Below are 17565 nucleotides of genomic sequence, written 5' to 3'. Positions count from 1 at the left end.
CATGTCGTGGCAACATGTAACACAGAATCCGAGAATATATACAATTGATATACTATAAAATCAAGTAGCCTATGTACAATACATAAAACCCAAAGTAAAACAGGTAAAAGTGATTAAATATAGAAATAAATATATACTGTACAAATTATGTGTAAAAGCTGTCAGATAAAATTGTGGGATGCCGAGACCATCACAAGCATGACTTTCATGTGACTGCAGGATTAATGAATGATTTAATGATTAATGAAACTGGACCGGTGATGTTGAAGACTCCTGTGTCTGACGGTCGGCTCAGTCCCACGATTTTTAAACTAAGCATTTTAGATTGATATAGGATTCGGTCACAATATTTTTTTATGTTTATTTAAATTGGTATCTGTTACACATCTGTAAGGTGTTGGTGCTGTGGATAGATATTTGTCACCGCACATCTGTTTCAAGCTAGTCTCTATCTTAGTGTAACCGGAGAGTGATTCCCCAAACCTTTTTTTTACCTTTTTTTGTTCATTTGCCTTCCTATTTTCCTTTATATTTCTTTTACAACATGTAAACCAAAAGCATTTTAGCAAAAGGAAATTCTATAAAAAAAATTGAATTTGAGTTTTCAATAATGTAACAAACAAAGAACAATTAGAGAAAAGCTACTCATTAAGGCCTGTACAAAAATAAAAATTTGAACGCCCCCACCCAAAGTAAAGTAAAGCACCATAAAAACAAATTGTATATATATATATATATATATATATAAATAAATAAATAAAAATAATAGCATGAGGAAATTATCTCTTGATTTACAGCACATCTCCGGATCTAGTGACCTCATTTGGAGGAGGAGGGGTCTAACACTTCCAGGAATCCAGTGGGATTCCCAGACCATAGAGGTTTGTTGACTCATGCTAAAAGTCTTAGGCCCTGTGTGGGCCGGGCCTTACCTGCTAGGTGAAAAGCAGCTCTTCTCTCATTGGCTGAGAGGAGTCAGTATATTTCATCACTTACACACAGTGAGCATTCAGTGTGTTCAAAGCGTTGAGAGAAAGAGGACAGCAAAAAACTCTGTGGCACGCACACAACACTGAAAACACTGGAAGAGGACATTTAATAGAGCACAAACTTAAGGTACCTATGTTTGATGTTTGTTTAGAGAAGCTTTGTTTGTCTTGCGGCCTAGGCGTGTTTTGTGTTTTTAGGGTGCATGCTTTGTGCTTTTGTTGGAACTGAGTGTTTGTTTTCTTCATTTGCGCTTCTCACTTTACATCTCAATTATCTCACCAGTCATGTGTTAGTGTTGAAGCCTGTGATGGTCAATTACTTGACTTGTTTAGGAAAGACGAATTCAGTGCAACATTGGATAAAGATTGGATTACACGTTTGTATTTTTCAAGATTTATGCTTTACAAGATTGGTTTGTTTTTAAGAAAGTTTGTGTGAAAGTTTTTAAGAACCATTTTGGGAACCATATGTGGCCTGATGTTAACTTGTGAACTAGATCCATCTTGTAGCAAATAAGCGCAGTGTTTCACAGTTCCTAAAGTCTCATTTTAGGTATGAAAAAATCTGTAAATGTTATGCTTTGAGTTCTTGGAGGACAGTCTTTATCACACCACTTTCAAAGCTACATTGCATTCATACAGTGAACACAAATGACTTGAGAAGTCATCTAGAAATTCTTCTGTCAAGAGATCTGGAAAAACTCTTGGTGAGATGAACCATTTTAAGTTTAACTCTGAGATTAATCTGGTTTATGGGAACTACGTAAAAACTTGTCCAAGCATGCTGAAGTGTTGACGTGACCTCTGGATGAATGTTTCTGTCTCACTGTCCCATGGGAAGATTTTTTGTTCTTTTATAAAGAAGCAAATAGCATGTTAAATGCTTGAATATCCCCTGGAAGCACATTTTGGATACATAAATATGAACGACATCAAGGCATAAAGCGATTAACAATTATAACATATTGAGCCCTTCAGGATTGCCCGTTTCATATGATGATTTTCAGGAAGTCTTGCTTCCGTCTTTCTAGATGAGAGAAAGTCGTTTTAATCTCTAAAAGAGACCATCTGAGTTCCTGGATCTCCTCTTGAGGAATAAATATGTCTACGGGTGTTTTCTGTTCATTCTTTTGTGTTACAGTTTCTGAAAAGTAATGACTTGCTGTGTCAGCAGTTTGAAAGACAATGACACCAACATTTCAGCTAAGCAGTACATGTTTTTCACAGAGTTTTTGTGCTATTTTACGAAAACGTACTGTATGCTAAACCTTATCCCAGTGCAGGCCTTGTTGTCCATACATACTCCAGTTTCTATTTATTAAATTAAACCGTTCTCGTGAAGAATTCAAGCAAGGAGCTGTTTCTTCTCTCCAAACAATCTATATCCTGTGAATTTTGTAAGATCTATGACAGACAGCTCATCGTGTCAGATACGAGTATTAGCTCAATCTTTCCTGCTCTGTCAGACAGAAGTCATACCATGAGTGTTCAGGTGAGCTGTTGCAGGTGTTGGGCAGTGACGCAATGATGACTCATTTCAGAAATAAGATGATGAATGTTCTGGTAATATTTCTGATCAAGTTTAAACTCATTCGTTTTTAGAAAAAAAGTGATCAAAACAGTGCATGAAATCAAAGGGGGTGAAAACAAAGCCTAAATGAGTAAAGTATTGATATTTCCTTGAATGCAAATCAGGGGATATTGTTTTTCTTTACTATCCATCATCCATTAAAACTATAATGTACAAATTAAGTTAAGTTTCTTTTCACACAACAACTTTTGTATAAAGACATATTTGAATGTGAGCAAATGTACGGCCAGTATTAGCTTTCTCTAGGTTGCTCACTTCATCTTTGACTTCTGATTGTTTCATCATTTCAAATGCATGTCTCCGTCCTAACAGAAACCGAGGAAACCAAAATGGCAGTAAGTTCATTTCAGCGTGGGCAATGGGCCTCCCAATCCTTACGTGTGACAGCAAAGGAGCTCTCCATTGTAGGTGTGCGAGGCAAAAACACGGCCATCGCCGAACGATTCTCCAAGTAAGCAAATCACACTTTTTGCATAACTTAGTCTGATGTCACTAATCTTTCCATTTGTTCTCGCTCACCTACTTTTACATGTTTCACTTAGGTGCTATAAAATCTGTTTTGACTTTATTTCTACAATACCCCCATTTTAAATGTGTTAGATACAGAACCCCAACACTGTACATTGAGAGGGAAATACAGGTGCTGTTCATATAATTAGAATTTCATTAAAAAGTGGATTTATTTCACTAATTCCATTCAAAAAGTTAAACTTGTATATTATGTTCATTCATTACGCACAGACTGATATATTTCAAATGTTTATTTCTTTCTTTTGATGATTATAACTGACAACTAAGGATAATCACAAATTCAGTATCTCAGAAAATTAGAATATTATGACAAGGTTAAACATTGAAGACACCTGGTGCCAAATTAACTCAAAACATCTGCAAAGCCTTTAAATGGTCTCTCAGTCTAGGTCATTGCAAAAGAGGCTGGCTGTTCACAGAGCTCTGTGTCCAAGCACATTAATAGAGAGGCGAAGGGAAGGAAAAGATGTGGTAGAAAGTGTACAAGCATTCGGGATAACCGCACCCTGGAGAGGATTGTGAAACAAAACCCATCCAATAATGTGGGGGAGATTCACAAAGAGTGGACTGATCGACTGATCGACTCTATGCCACGCCGCATTTAGGCAAAAGGATTCCTCCAGATATATGGAGGAATCCTTTTGCCTGAATATATATATATATATATATATATATATATATATAATGGTCACAGTTAATAGTATCAAAATGAACAGCCACAAGATCGTTCTGAACTATTTCATGACTCCTTCAGCACCCGAACAACAAGTTAAAATCTCATTTGTAAGTCCATTGTTTTATTTGAAGACAAATATTTTCCGTTTAACTCATTAGAAGCATCTTTTTTGGCACTGAATGCGTTTCCTGTGCAAAATACACCCACACTCCATCTGGATCTGCTTTTCTTATATCTGATGTCTTTTCCAGCCTTCTGGTTTGGTTTCAATGTCTCCATACATCAAAACTACAGATTAGATGAGTTTATAAACTGAGCCGTATTAGATGGGGACCAAATATAAATCAAATTGTGATGCATTTGCTGTTTACATGATGGCCTTTGACTTGCTCTGACTGATATATCAAGCAACCAATCCGTGTTCGCTTTGTTTATATGTTTCATGGAGGGTCTGAGCGCCCGCTCTCCCCAAAACATTTTGCAAGGGCACAGTGGAAACAGGCACTCTGAAAACATTTGAGCCTATCTTCTGTTCGAGCTAACCTACGTTCAAAACAAGCCGTTACGTGTCTTTGTGTCATGACACGTGTCTATAACTTGTTTGTCAAGTTTGTTGTGGATTTCAACTGAAATCAGAAGAACTTCCCGTTATAGTATATGAGACTAGTCTTTAAATGTCTGAACAAGCGCAGTTTTAGATTTGTTTTGACATGCCATCAAAAGAAAACTGGAAGCAACATCAATTCCAGACAGTCGGGTTTAGTTGTAAGACTTCTAGAGGCCACCAGCGTTACACATTTCTATAAGTGTGGAGCATCGACCAGACACAAAGCGATGGAACATAAAACAATAAAGAACACCTTTGCTTATTGATCACTTTTGCCGCAACTGAACTGAATACAACCCAAAGTTAAAATGACTTTATCTTCTTTTCTTTCTAGGTATCAGAGGGCTGCAGAAGAATCAAATGCAGACAAGAAAAAAGTGAGTCGTCTTCTATAAGACTCGAATATACATATAAGTTATTTTAAGAAGTTTAAGAAGATGTGAGAAATATATACTTAAATGCTTTTAACCGCCTTTAAAAGCTTTGAGCTCTCTGATGTGATATACATACTGTACACAAGTGCCTTAGATGACTTTTAAAGACGGAACTTCTCTGGCGTGATATACTGTACATATACATACGTGTCTTTAACTTCCTTTAAAAGATTTGAGCTTTATAATGTGATATCTATACATATATGTACACCTCACACTTCTGTGTAAGTGCCTTTGACTGCCTTTTAAAGTCTTGATCTATCTGATGTGATGTATGCATTAGTGACTTTATTGCCTTTAAAAGACTTGAACTTTTTGATGTGATGTATATACATGCACTTTCTACTACTATTAAAGGGTTGAGAGATACATTTTAGTGCGTTTAGCTGCCTTTATACGCTTGTATGTCCCGTCTTCCATATGCAGTGATAACAAACATCCTTCTGTGCTGCTGCTGCTTAGACGCATGTAGCCAGTGTCAAGTCATCTTAATCCCTATTAGGACGTCTTAATCGTCAGGTAATTCCCATGCACTTTACTTAATTGCTCCTGTCAGTCTGTGTCCTTGCTGCTGTGGAGTGTGTCTGAACTACTCTGTAAAAAATAAGAAGTGTGAGTTTGTCTGCATAAAGGACTAGTGGAGATGAAGATGTGCATTGTGACGTTTCTGTGGATGTAGGTACATTATGACCTTTTTTAAAGTAGACTGCAGTGGGTTCTTGCCGTGTACTTTGTGCACGTTTGATTCTCAGTATTGAGAATATTTGCTTTACTGTACCTATAGGACTCATTTTGAGTCGTTGAAGGCTAAAGTCTGTGTACAGATAAAATGAATTGGCATATCAATAATGTACGCTGAAACATAGAGTCTCTGCCTTCATGAATTACGGTTTGTAGCAGATGGGACAACATTAAATCATCCAAAAGTATTTCAGCCATTGTAGCACATTAAAAGGAAAAAAATACGATGAGATTGACATTCTTCGGTAAACCAGGCTTTTGCATGCAAGCACGGAAATATGGGACAAATCTCTGACGTGGTTATGACTTTAAGGTGAAATACGCTTCTGTTCAAACTTCCAGCTCATTCATAATTTCAATAAGCATTATTGTTTTTGTGTGGTTAATATTTAGCATTAAATTTAAAGTAAATTTGCACAATGAAAAAAAATAGGCGTGTATGCTTGCTCTCTAGTGTACATAATGTCAGTCTTTGTGTCATGTGGTGCCTCAAGTCCTAAAAAAGTGTTTTTCCTGCCTGAAGGAGACATACATATTTCCAGGAATGTGACTATATTTATAGTTTTTTTTTAACTAAGGCCCGGTTTCACAGACGAGGCTTTAGGCTAATCCCAGACTGAATTGAACGTTTGACCTGTCTATACCTGCTTTAACCTGTTTGACCTGAATATAACTTGCCCTGAAATATCTTAAAATATAATAGTGCCATTGTTTTGTCTGAAGAAGCATTTTTATAAAAGTGACATAAATATCTTAATTCAACTAAGGCACAGTCCTGGCTTAAGGACTGAAAAAAACAGGCCTGAGTGAAATATTCATATCTAGAAATGTGGATTTTTTTCAACAACACCACACATCGACGGCAGTTGTGTTAAATCTTAAATGAAAATACTTGATATCTTACTCATGTAAAAAGCCAGTGAGCAGGAGTTTCAGCTCGTACTTTCTCTTTGTCTGCTTCCTGTCTCTACTTCCCCCTTCTGATGTTCTTCCTGGTTTATCTGTCCTGTTGTGAGGGGGTTGGCCTAGTTTCCTCCAGCAGATTTTTTAAAGACCAGCATCTGGTGCCTTTTTTCCTCTCATTTTCACCAGCACGGTCTGGAGGAGCCTCTCCTACGGTTTACCAGGTTTTACCAGGTTTTTCTTTCTAACAAACTAACAAAGACTTTACCAATGACTACTAATCTTGGCAGGAGATACAGCTATACGTGTTTATTTATTTAAAAAACTAAAGATCAGAGGTGTTTTGTAAGTGTTTTCAAAGTGTTTGGGTAGTAAAAACAGAACAAAGCAAACTTTAGCCCTAAACATTCCTCATTGTAAACATGCATACTTCTTATCTAACACTTTGTTTGTTCTCGTCTTGAAATAACTAAATCTGTATGTATTGCGTAAAAAGGCATGTATGAACTCGGTATTGTCGGAAAAATAGATCAATGCAGTTGTCTGAATTATCTCAGGAATGCAGAAGTTGAGCAACCCCAGGCGTCCGAGCGAACTCTTCTGAGAGTGTCTTTGTTCTTTACAGTCTCTGGAGAAATCGACTCCCTCCTTGCGCAACGGCAATCTGAACGTCCTGAAGCAGCTGTGGGAGCAGCCGTCTGCCGTTGCCCCCGAAACGCACTCCAGACCGCAGGAGACCCCTCAACATCGCTCCACAACCGATTCTGCTTCTTCAGTTGTGAATTCTATGGTGCCGGTAAACAGGGAGACTTCAGATCTCACAGAACCTTCGACTGTCTCCAGTACCCCGCCCGAATCTACGGACATTACACAAGTCGGGTTAGAGAGCAACAGTGAGCAGATGATGGACAAGTGGATGCAGAGAGATGTGGAGACTTCAGGGGTTGGAGGGGTGTCCAGCGTGCCCATCGAGAAGCCCACCGTGCCTCTAAACAACCTGAAGATGATGTTTGAGAAAGGGGACATCTTCCAAAACAAAGTAGGCAGAAAATAATCTATTTTAGTATTTCATACTTATTTGGTAGCTTGATTGATAAGTAGATGACAACTCTTTGGCGTAAACAAATGAGACGTTTGTGATTTACTGCTGGAAAGGTAGACTTCTGTTCTTCAGCTTGCTGGATGTCTGTTAAACATTGAAAAAGCAGAATCCGGTCATGCTGTTAGTCATGTGGTTTTGTGCTTCATCAGTGACTCTTTTCTAAAGCTTCCTATGTGCTCTGTTGATGTTTTAGTAGAATCACTGCTCGACAACACAGTGTGCAGGACAACTATTGTCTGCTTTGGATAACAAAATCAAATTCTTTGTGACTGTGTATTAAGTGCAGTGACATTCAGACAGTTAGTGTGGATGGATGGTTTGGATCATTTGAATAGGTTTACGAGGCCATTGTAATTGTCATTTAAAGCATTTCCATGCACAACATATTGCCGCTGTCAGACTGACAGCTTGTATTTGCAAAACCACCTTATTGTTAAATACGGTTGACAAAGTTGACAGCTCTTTTCAATACTTTAAATATTTGCAAAAGACAAACATTAAGGATGATCAATGGTAATTATTTATTAAAATGCACTTTTATCCAAAACAACTAATACTTTATATTTTTTTAGAGATGTGATCTATTTGGTTACTGACATTCTCTCATATATATTCCTTTGAGTTTCGTAGAACAAAGATATCTATAAAGGTTAGGAACAACCTGAGGGTGATCAATTGATGACAGAATTTGTATTCTTGGGTGAACTAACCCTTTAATAGAGCTGAAAACCCTTACAACAATCCAATTTGAAGGATTCGTGCATAAAACATGTAAAACTGCAGTGCGCAAGATAAGAATAAACACTAGGTTAATGTGCACACTAATATAGTTATAATTTAAGGTCCAGTTTGTGAAATTTAACGGCCCCCAGCGGTGAGGTTACGAATTGCAACCAACCGCTCACTCCACCGCTCGCCCCTCTAAGTATTCGCTTTTTTGCATAAAGAGATAATGTATTTACGAAACTTGTTGTTTAGAGCAGTTTGTCCGTTTAGGGCTACTGTAGAAACATGGCAAATTCCACGTAAGGGTACCCGTGGTGTATGAAGATAAAAATGGCTCATTCCAAGCTAATAAAACAATGCTTCATTATGTGAGGTCTTCTGAACACATTGTTATGTTTATTATATTGCATGTCTGTCAATCGATCCTCCCTAATATCACTCATTGCACCTTTAAAGTTATTTTGAACTATGTTATAGTTATTTTTGGGGTATGTAACAGTTTTTACTCTTTGCCCTACCAATTGAGCTACTGGAAAACATAAAAATATATTTGTAGTTACTCCTTCATATGACATCTTGGTTTTTTTTTTCCGCCTGAATACTTGACAAAAAATATCAGGGACTTTACCAGACACAATAGAGTCTTGTTTCTTCCGTGAACCGGGGATTCATTGGGAATTGTGCCCAACATCTCATCTGTAACTCAGAAAGAGGTGGAGTGTGGGTGAGAATAGAAAAGTGATCCAAGCATGTAATGAACAATACAGATTAAAAATAGTATTTTACTAAAGCGAGCATCACTTGTTAAACCCTGTCAGTTACGTTAAAGTGGCTTCATTTCCTCGGTCAGGACGCTCCTTTTATCAGACTAGAAAATCAGACTTCATCAGTCTGAACCTAAACTGTTTAACTGGTAGAAAGTTCTTCCCATCATCTGAAAGGGATGAGATCTCATTAGATAAACCTCCACATGATCATCACGGTGTTCTGCTCTCATCAAAGCCAAACTTCTCTCTAACTTTAACCTGAGGGATGGTCACGAGGGAGCTCGCCTGATGGAAATAAAGTCTCCTCTGTTTTAAAAATCTGCCGCAGAGATTTTTGTGTGTCTGCTGGAAATTGAATTTGGCCTGAATAATGATGTGTTTTAGCGATGACATGCACTGTCTGTATTCTAGATGGCTTGCAAAAGTCCAGCTGCTTATGAAATACAAGATATTTCATTGCTCATCCAGACACATCATCAGTTGTATGTTGAATACTGTCGTGATTTACAGTATTGAGACATGCAGCATCATTACGGCTTAAATGACATGCATCCGAATACTTGAAGTGAGTCATATTGACTTTTTAGCCATATTTTAGGAGTTAAACCCCATTCACGCAAATACTTTGCAGTTCTCTTAAATTTATAACAACCTTTAAAGAGTCAACACTACAATAACAGACAATAAAACACGGAGGTATTATATTATTGCGATCACTTTCAGTGTATTAATTTTTTTTTGTCTCCAGCCGATGATAAAACATTGACAACCAATCAAAGTCTATTTAGATTGAAATGACTTTGGCATTTAAAATGTGATCTTAAAAATTGAATGAATACTGTTCAGTCTAAGTTTTTCTGTAGCACTTTTTATTACCGTTTGCCTGGTGAGAAGCAGCTGTAGGGAAAACAAACTGTGGAACAAGAAATAAGACAAAAAATGCTGAGAAATAAATCATTAAAACAGGAAAATTATGAAATAATCGCTGTGCGGTGTGTAGTTATTGTTCTTTGTGTGAATTAAAAATGTCTTCCAAAAATCAAAGTTGAAATTGAAAGAGTTTAGGGTCAAGTTTTATAAAAAATTCACCACTTGTTAAATAAGTTTTCTTTTCACCGTCCCTGTTAGTCCCTTTAAGTTAAAAAAAGATGTAAAAAATGTAAATGATAAATAGTGCGTGCATATATCATCTTTTGTCACAGATCTGGTCCTGTGAAAACAAAAGGCCACTCCTCATTTTTGGCAGCCCGTGGCTCAGATGTTCCATCTTTTGTGCCTTTTGGATTAATAGAGAGTCTCTTTTGTCCGGGGCTGTTGCCTCTTGTGGCTGTCCTGCCTACAGCTTTTGTACAATGTTTATTTCCCGCTCCTCCTGTGTTAGTGCACCAGCATGGAGACGCTACGCTGAAGACTGGCCGGCTGGTTCCCCCGAAACCCCCGCCAATGGTTAATCCATGATGGGGGTGGGATGGTTTCAGCCCCCTGGGATTTAAACGCTAGAGCAGCTGCCCTCATGGCTCCCCCCCAAACCCCACCCCGCCCTATCAGCCCCCCCACTCCTGCTGTTTCCAGCAAAACCCTGGCATGCTCCCCGACTCTAATCTGCTCTGTGAGCGCTGCCGGGCTTTAGTCAGACAGACAGTGCTCTGTAAATCTCCAGGAATCACTGTGGATTGTGTCTGTCTGCTTTGAATAGGTAAGGCATGTGGATTTTAGGTTGATACTGATATTGCTGGATGTTTGGAAAGTGTCTGCTGTGGGCTGATGTCAGTTCACTTCCTGTTTCGCCTCTTTCCTGAGAACAATGACAGTGCTCGGAGACGACTTTTGGAAAGATGTTAGTGCTGAGATTGATCGTGTATATGTATTGACAAATATGTTCGTGTCAGACACTTCTTGTAAAACCAGGGATGTTGGTGCCAGTTATAGGTATAAGAGAGCAAAAATCTGATTTCATTTTCCTCGCATGAAGTTGCTACATTTATTGTGTTATTGATCAAAAGCAAGCATGAACAAATGCCAAAAATGCTTAAATGTGATTCTAAATGTTGCCAGTAATATACATTTGATTGTTACATTAACCTTTATGCATTTGGCAGACGCTTTTATCCACTCACAGCGCATTCAAGCTATATATTTTATAAGTATGTTACGTGTTATATACACATTATTTGTTTTATTGTTAATTATTATAACATATGTTTTGGCCAACAGAATCTCAATTGCAAAACATTCAGTTTGTCAGTTCGGTTCTTTATTCGATTCAACTGTATTCTGTATATCAGCTGATATAATGTGTATTCTTTATACCTGTTCTGAAACATTGGTCGCTGTAGTTTTCATGCGTCCGGGTGTACAGTCAGGGTGAATGGACATGTGGTGATTTTGTGATGGCAGTAAAGCCAGACGCCCGTGTCTATCTGAGAGCTCATTACAGGATTATTGATGCCAGGAGAAGAGAAGCTAGACAGGCAGAGCTGGAGGAACATATAAACACCGATGTCATAACTTTGCTGTCTGATTCATATTGATCATTCCCTTTGAATTCATATTCAGCATACTACCTGCGTGCACTAATATGTTTTTAATGTCTTTTGATTTCCCTTTTTTACATAATTTACACATCTGAAGACATAATTATGTATAAGACCTTACATAATGTAGCGTTATGCTTTTATTACCTTAGAATGATATATTTCTATTTACAAATACCACGGGTCCGCTTGCACGGAATTCGCCATGTTGTTAATACAGTAGCTCTATCGGACAAACTGCTCTATGCGTTTCGAAAATACGTCATCTCCTTCGGCAAAGAAGCGACATTGTGACAACATCTTAGCCCTGTGTCAGCCACCGTAGTGCTTCTAGCGTGATGGGAGAGCGGGTGGAGTGAGCATTGGTTGCAATTCGCAACCTTACCACTACATGCTGCTAAATTTCATACACTGGACATCTAATATTCAATAAATTTGACCAGGAATTGACCCCATAATATTTTTGTTTATATGCCCTAAATATCAATACACAAGATGCTGTGTATATCACTTATTAATCATTCTTGGTCGTACGTGTACAATGTACATTGTACCACAACATTCTTTAAAACATGCTCAGAGATCCTCTTCTAATAGTCCGTAGGGCAACCATTATGCGCTTGGCCCATAGACGTGCATTTTGCCTATAGAGCTGACTATAGAGCTTAATTTGTATTAAACCTAAACGTATGTCTGTCACGTGTCTCTGTTCATTGTGTAGCAGTCGTCTTAAACATGTGCTTCATTGTTTAGGTGTCTAGAGAGGCTGAAAAACCTGGAGACGGTGGCTTTGAAAGTATGGAGTCTGGAGATACCGGAGGTACTAACTCCAATGCAACACATGAGTCACAAACCATTAACCGTATAACAAAATCCCCTTGAACTCCCTGAACTTCCTCTTCCTTCCGTTTTGCAACATCTTTCTGATCGGAAAGTGCTGATGTCAAGCTCTGTGGAAATTCCTGCTGACCGATTCCCTCTTGTGCCTCCCATTTTTTTCTGGCTCTCATATTATCTTTCATTGTACTATTGACAGACCGCTCTCACTGATCCGACGCTATTGTTTGCGATTCACAGAAACCTTCGAGTCTGAAGTCAGAATGGTCGAGTCCACTCCTCTCAGGGACCGAATGGCAATGTACCAGGCAGCTGTGACCAAGCTCGATCTCTCATCCTCCCCCACCGTGAGCATCCCTGCATCTTTCATAAATCACTCTGCCAGATCGCTGTCATTTCATATGACTTTATTAGATCTAATAGATTGATTCTGCTGTGTGGTTTATTGGAGCACATACTCACCGCTGACCTTTTGTGTTTTCTTGGGGGGGGTAGAATGATCCGGTAGACGGTGAAGTCCGCAGTCACGGTGGGAAGCAGAAGGAAAATGTGCCACCGATGTTTACCGATGTGGTGAGTTTACATGAAATGGCCTTATTGTGCACGATTTATCGATGCTCTTAAAATGAAAGAACTTCTCTCTCTGAAACCACTTTCTTCTTTGGCTGATGTCATCAGGCCGTCTTATGTTTCAACCCCTCCCCTTTGGCCACCTGGCTCCCGCCCCCTCTTTTGTTTTTCTTTCGGGAAACCGTATCATGTTTCAAACTCAAATGCCCTTAAGTCACATTACAGAAACAACATATTGGTTGTTTTACTTGTTCTCTGTGTGTTTTACAGGCCTCTGAATCCAACACCTTGAAAAGTCCCACAACAGACAGAAACGGTGAGTTTCTGCTTTGTGGTCACTCACAGATATACTATTGTTCATATTTAAGCCAGATTCAAGTATGTTTAAAGTGTTCATTTATGTTCTGTACTGGGAACTTCACAAGTTAGTCAGCCCATCCAATAGATCTGTGCATGAAACCGAACATTACAGTTAACTTTACTTTTTGGGTGACTTATAACTTTAAGGGTTAACGTTAAAAATCCCTTTTCTCTCCATGTTCAGGTTCTGTTATGAGTCCTGAACAAAACCAGCCTAAAGCTATTAGGGTGAGTATTTACAGTATATATTCATTCTGTGTCTGTATTATTGTTAAAAAAGGTAAATGAAACTCAGACATATTTGTGTTGCTTTGTGTTAAACATCCCTATGTTTTGCTCTAACTTGCAGAAGTTTCGGTTGCCTGTTCGTGAAACCTGCGTGACGTGCCTTAAGACTGTCTACCCTTTAGAAAAACTTGTAGCAAATCAGCAGATTTACCACAACACCTGCTTTCGCTGTGCCTACTGCAACACAAAACTCAGGTGAGCGCAAAATACTCTTTTATAATTGAGAAAAACAAAAGTGAACTATTCTGTTCAGGACAGAGTTTGTTTGAAACCTCTCCTCTTGTGTTTTGCTGCTCTCTCCTGGTTAGTCTGGTGAACTACGCCTCTTTGCACAACAACGTCTACTGTAAGCCACACTTTTGCCAGCTGTTTAAAGCAAAGGGTAACTATGATGAAGGTTTCGGCCACCGACCCCACAAGGAGCTTTGGGAGGTTAAAGAAGAAGGAGGGGAAGAGCAGGTCAAGCTGTCACCTCCAGAAGCTACGTCAAGCCCAACAGTAGAAGAGTCTGCGCTGGTCAAAGTCAACGTTCTCACGGCCACTCTGGAGACCCGGGCCCAGGCTGTGTCTGAGAAATCTGAAAAACCCCCAGAGATGCGCCGACTAAAGATCTCTTGGCCTCCACAGACCGAAGACGAGGAGAGCACAGCTCAAACCTGCGGTCCTGCTGATGGTGGTGCTGTCAAACCCATCCGCCCAAAATGGCCTCCAGAGGGCGACTGCGTATCAACCAACACGGACATGTCAGATCTGCCAAAGATTCGGAGGAGCGTCTCCCTCAAAGAAAGAAGCAAACCCTTTTCCATCTTCAGCGCCACCTCTGCGCCGGTCCCTCAGCCCAGCGAGGGAAAATCTCCATCTCAAAGGTCTCCCTCAAAAGAGAAGCAAGAGGAGGAAATGTCGCCTGTTTCCTCGACCACAGACACTCTCATTTCCTCCGAGGACTTGACTGAATTTAACCAATCGGAGGAGGAAGAGGAATTTGATGGAGAGCGCAAAGAGGAAGTCGATGAGGAAAGTATGGAACATGAAGTGTGTGATGAGGAGAAAGTGGACGCACAGGAGGAGGAAATTTCTTCCCTGAAGAGCAAAAGTAGTTTGGAAAACAGTCCTCCGTCATCTCCCCAGAGCGAGTCTGAATCCGATTCTCAGCAGAAACAGGCCTCTCAGGATGTGGGTTTTTGGGATGGAGAGGAGGCTGAGGAGGACGGTCCTGATGTGAGTGTGGAGGACCTCATCAAGAAGAACCGGTGTTACGACGACGATGATGATGAGGAAGATGAAGTCGTGTGAGAAACATACATTAACATCAAATAGAGTCATAATGAAATGCTTCTCTCCTGTTTTCTTTTTGTGTCTTTGTCCTTTTGTGCAATTTTCTTTTGTTTTCTTCAGTTTTTATGTGCCTATACATGTTTGTCAGTGAACATAACACATTTTAGCTGTCAGATCCTCTGCAAGATTTCTCCAGTCTGTTCACTAGCTTTTCCAATGTATTCACTTAGTTTTATGCATTTTAATTCTCTTGGTACTTTTCTATATTCTTTTATATGACTGTAGAATATTTTATGCTGCTGATACTCCGATATTTGCGCCTCTAAAACAAAACATGAACCGGAGATGTTTTTTTGCAATTGCGTTTTAAAATATCATTGTTCAATATGCCTAGCGAGAATGTTTAGTTTAAACATGTTATTTGGGACGAGTGGGCTTTCACTCCTGTAATGCACTTGGGATTTACTTTCGTATGTTAAACACCTCCTGGCTGTACCACTTTGGATTGGCAACTTCTGAAGGTTTATTGCAAAATGATATTTAAATGTTACTTTTACCATGGGACCAAATATCTGGAAAACTTTTCTAATAAATGTACTTCTACAAAAGCATGTGCCAGAAAGCTGTTTTTTTTTCAAGAATGGAGACGACCCGAACATCGGTTTCAAAATCGTGCATGCATGCAAAAAACAGTAAGATTTGAGATGTAACATTTTATTATTTTGAGAAGGAACTACAGGCAAAGTTCTGTATACATCATCACCCTTACATTCAGACTGTTTGAACCGCAACCACATTCAGAGAATCTGAAATGATAGTCAAAGCCTGAATTAAAGTAATAATGTAACTTATCAAGAAGACCCCTCTCATTACATGTTTTTGTGTATTATATACTTTAGTGAAAAGTTGTGACATGCAATGAATCTCAGGATAGTTAAAGCTATGACGCTTGAAATAAGGTTGCATTTTGGGGCTGCTTCTGATGCAACATTTGAATGTGACGCAATCGGTCTTAAAATGAAACCTTCAAAGGATGCAGCCCCTGAATTGTGATGCAGCCTTTGCGTTCGTCCCTTTCAAGCAATGCTCTTCACAGGCGCAAATATGACGTTTACAAACTGTGATTCTGGTCGAACCCAAAGGACCAAAAAAAAGAGATGATGCTGAATTAGCTGTGTCTCGTAAGGTTGCGTCCTTGCGTCCTCCAGAGGACTCATCCTCAAGGATGCGGTACATTCAGTATTCTCAACTTTAGAATTAAACGAGACGTGCTTCGTAGGACATACTGGAAAAGGAAACCGGAAGTACAACGTTGCACTGGTACAACTGTCAAATTAATTAAAAGTATTTCTACATGAAGTTAAGAGGTAAAATGTTGGTAACGTCTACCCTAAACGATGCCAAAAGAGTTAAACAAAAGTAAAATTTTTACTGCCTTACTGTAAACTCCCAGAAAGCACAATCCATCTGGCTTACGTTTATTTGACGTCTGCATTTACATCTGCAATACATAGTTTGCTCATCTGCAATACGTCCCGGAAACATCTGAACGTCTGAAATATGTCTGCTAAAGATCTGGAAACATCTGTTGCTTAAAAACATCTCCTAAACATCTTAGAAAGAGCTGTTGTTCATCCATTCTAAATCTTACAGACATCTACTAGATGTCTATATGACGTCTGACCGCAGACGTCTCCGAGACGTATTGCAGATGAGCAAACTATGTATTGTAGATGTCTTGCAGACGTCAAATAGACCTAAGCCAGATGTATGTGTGCTATCAGGGCTGTTAACATTTACACACCACATATTTGATTGGTGCAGCTGCTGCCGTTTATTAAAAAACAGACGTTGGCCGATGCAAAGAATTGTGGTTTATCTCCAGCAAAGAAAGATACACCTCATGTGTCCTCCGAATTCTTCTGAAAGTTGCATTAGAAGGGTCCATACAGAGGCTGCGTTCGAAAGCTATATAGCCAGCTGACTTGTGGCCTCGCTGCCTCATGAGGCAATCTTTGGGGGCAGCATTATTTGGGCATGAAGACAGAGGCAGCATAACATAGTTTGAAATATAAACATAGGACGCCTTTGTGATAACAAATCGGATATGTTTAAAGTACAATAATAAGTTTTTTAAGTAAATAAGTAAAGTTGTAAAAAGAGAAAATATAGGTCAATTTACACAAAACTGTTCTTTGTGATTTTCCTGCCATTAGGGGGCGGTATCGGTCAGCCGCATGACGTCATCAAACGCACTTCTTTCTCTCGCCTCTGAGCTTTCAAGTGCACGAGTTAGTTTTGCAAAGGGTTTATCGCGAAAGTAGTAACAAAAGTTAAGGTGGGATGATTTGAAACTGCAGTGACAGGTTCGAGAGGTTGTAGATGCCTACTTGTGGTTGCAATTCAAATCTCAATCTAAGAAAACATCTCTATGGGGCTATTTGTGATTTCTATCTGCCAATGTATTTTGTAAAATGCCAGTTTACACATGTGACAATTTTTCTTCATCTCCAGAAGATGGATTTGTGAGTTTTGTCCACAACATTCAACTTCAGTTTTCACATTGGGGCGGTGGTGAGTGTACACTTTAGTGTACAGGTACAAATACTTACTTTACAAGTTCACAAATGTAAT

At 39.1% G+C, this 17565-nt stretch overlaps 1 protein-coding gene across 3 annotated transcripts; it reads left to right on the top strand.

Annotated features, from left to right (window-relative positions):
* Positions 1-922: 922 nt before the first annotated feature.
* On the top strand, positions 923-15542 carry lima1a (LIM domain and actin binding 1a). 3 transcript variants are annotated; one of them, XM_079478687.1, is made up of 11 exons: positions 923-1116; positions 2893-3031; positions 4729-4771; positions 7098-7511; positions 12355-12421; positions 12679-12785; positions 12934-13011; positions 13279-13324; positions 13553-13596; positions 13718-13851; positions 13965-15542. In XM_079478687.1, exons 2-11 carry the CDS (start codon positions 2910-2912, stop codon positions 14947-14949), a joined length of 2040 nt encoding a protein of 679 aa, XP_079334813.1. In that variant the 5' UTR covers positions 923-1116; positions 2893-2909; the 3' UTR covers positions 14950-15542. The 3 variants fall into 3 exon arrangements, with proteins under 3 accessions (XP_079334813.1, XP_079334814.1, XP_079334815.1); XM_079478688.1 differs by lacking the exon at positions 923-1116 and adding an exon at positions 1277-1366; XM_079478689.1 differs by lacking the exons at positions 923-1116; positions 2893-3031; positions 4729-4771 and adding an exon at positions 6562-6706.
* The last annotated feature ends 2023 nt before the right edge of the window (positions 15543-17565 follow it).

Source organism: Barbatula barbatula (genome assembly GCF_947034865.1).
Source record: "Barbatula barbatula genome assembly, chromosome: 17".
NCBI classification, from domain to species: domain Eukaryota; kingdom Metazoa; phylum Chordata; class Actinopteri; order Cypriniformes; family Nemacheilidae; genus Barbatula; species Barbatula barbatula.
This window is presented reverse-complemented; position numbering and strand designations above follow the sequence as displayed.

Coding starts and splice junctions, on each gene's coding strand:
- lima1a (XM_079478687.1), top strand. CDS start 2,910: ATGGCAGTAAGTTCATTTCAGCGTGGGCAATGGGCCTCCCAATCCTTA. Junction 3,032..4,728: donor ATCGCCGAACGATTCTCCAA/GTAAGCAAATCA, acceptor TTTTCTTTCTAG/GTATCAGAGGGCTGCAGAAG. Junction 13,597..13,717: donor ACCAGCCTAAAGCTATTAGG/GTGAGTATTTAC, acceptor TCTAACTTGCAG/AAGTTTCGGTTGCCTGTTCG.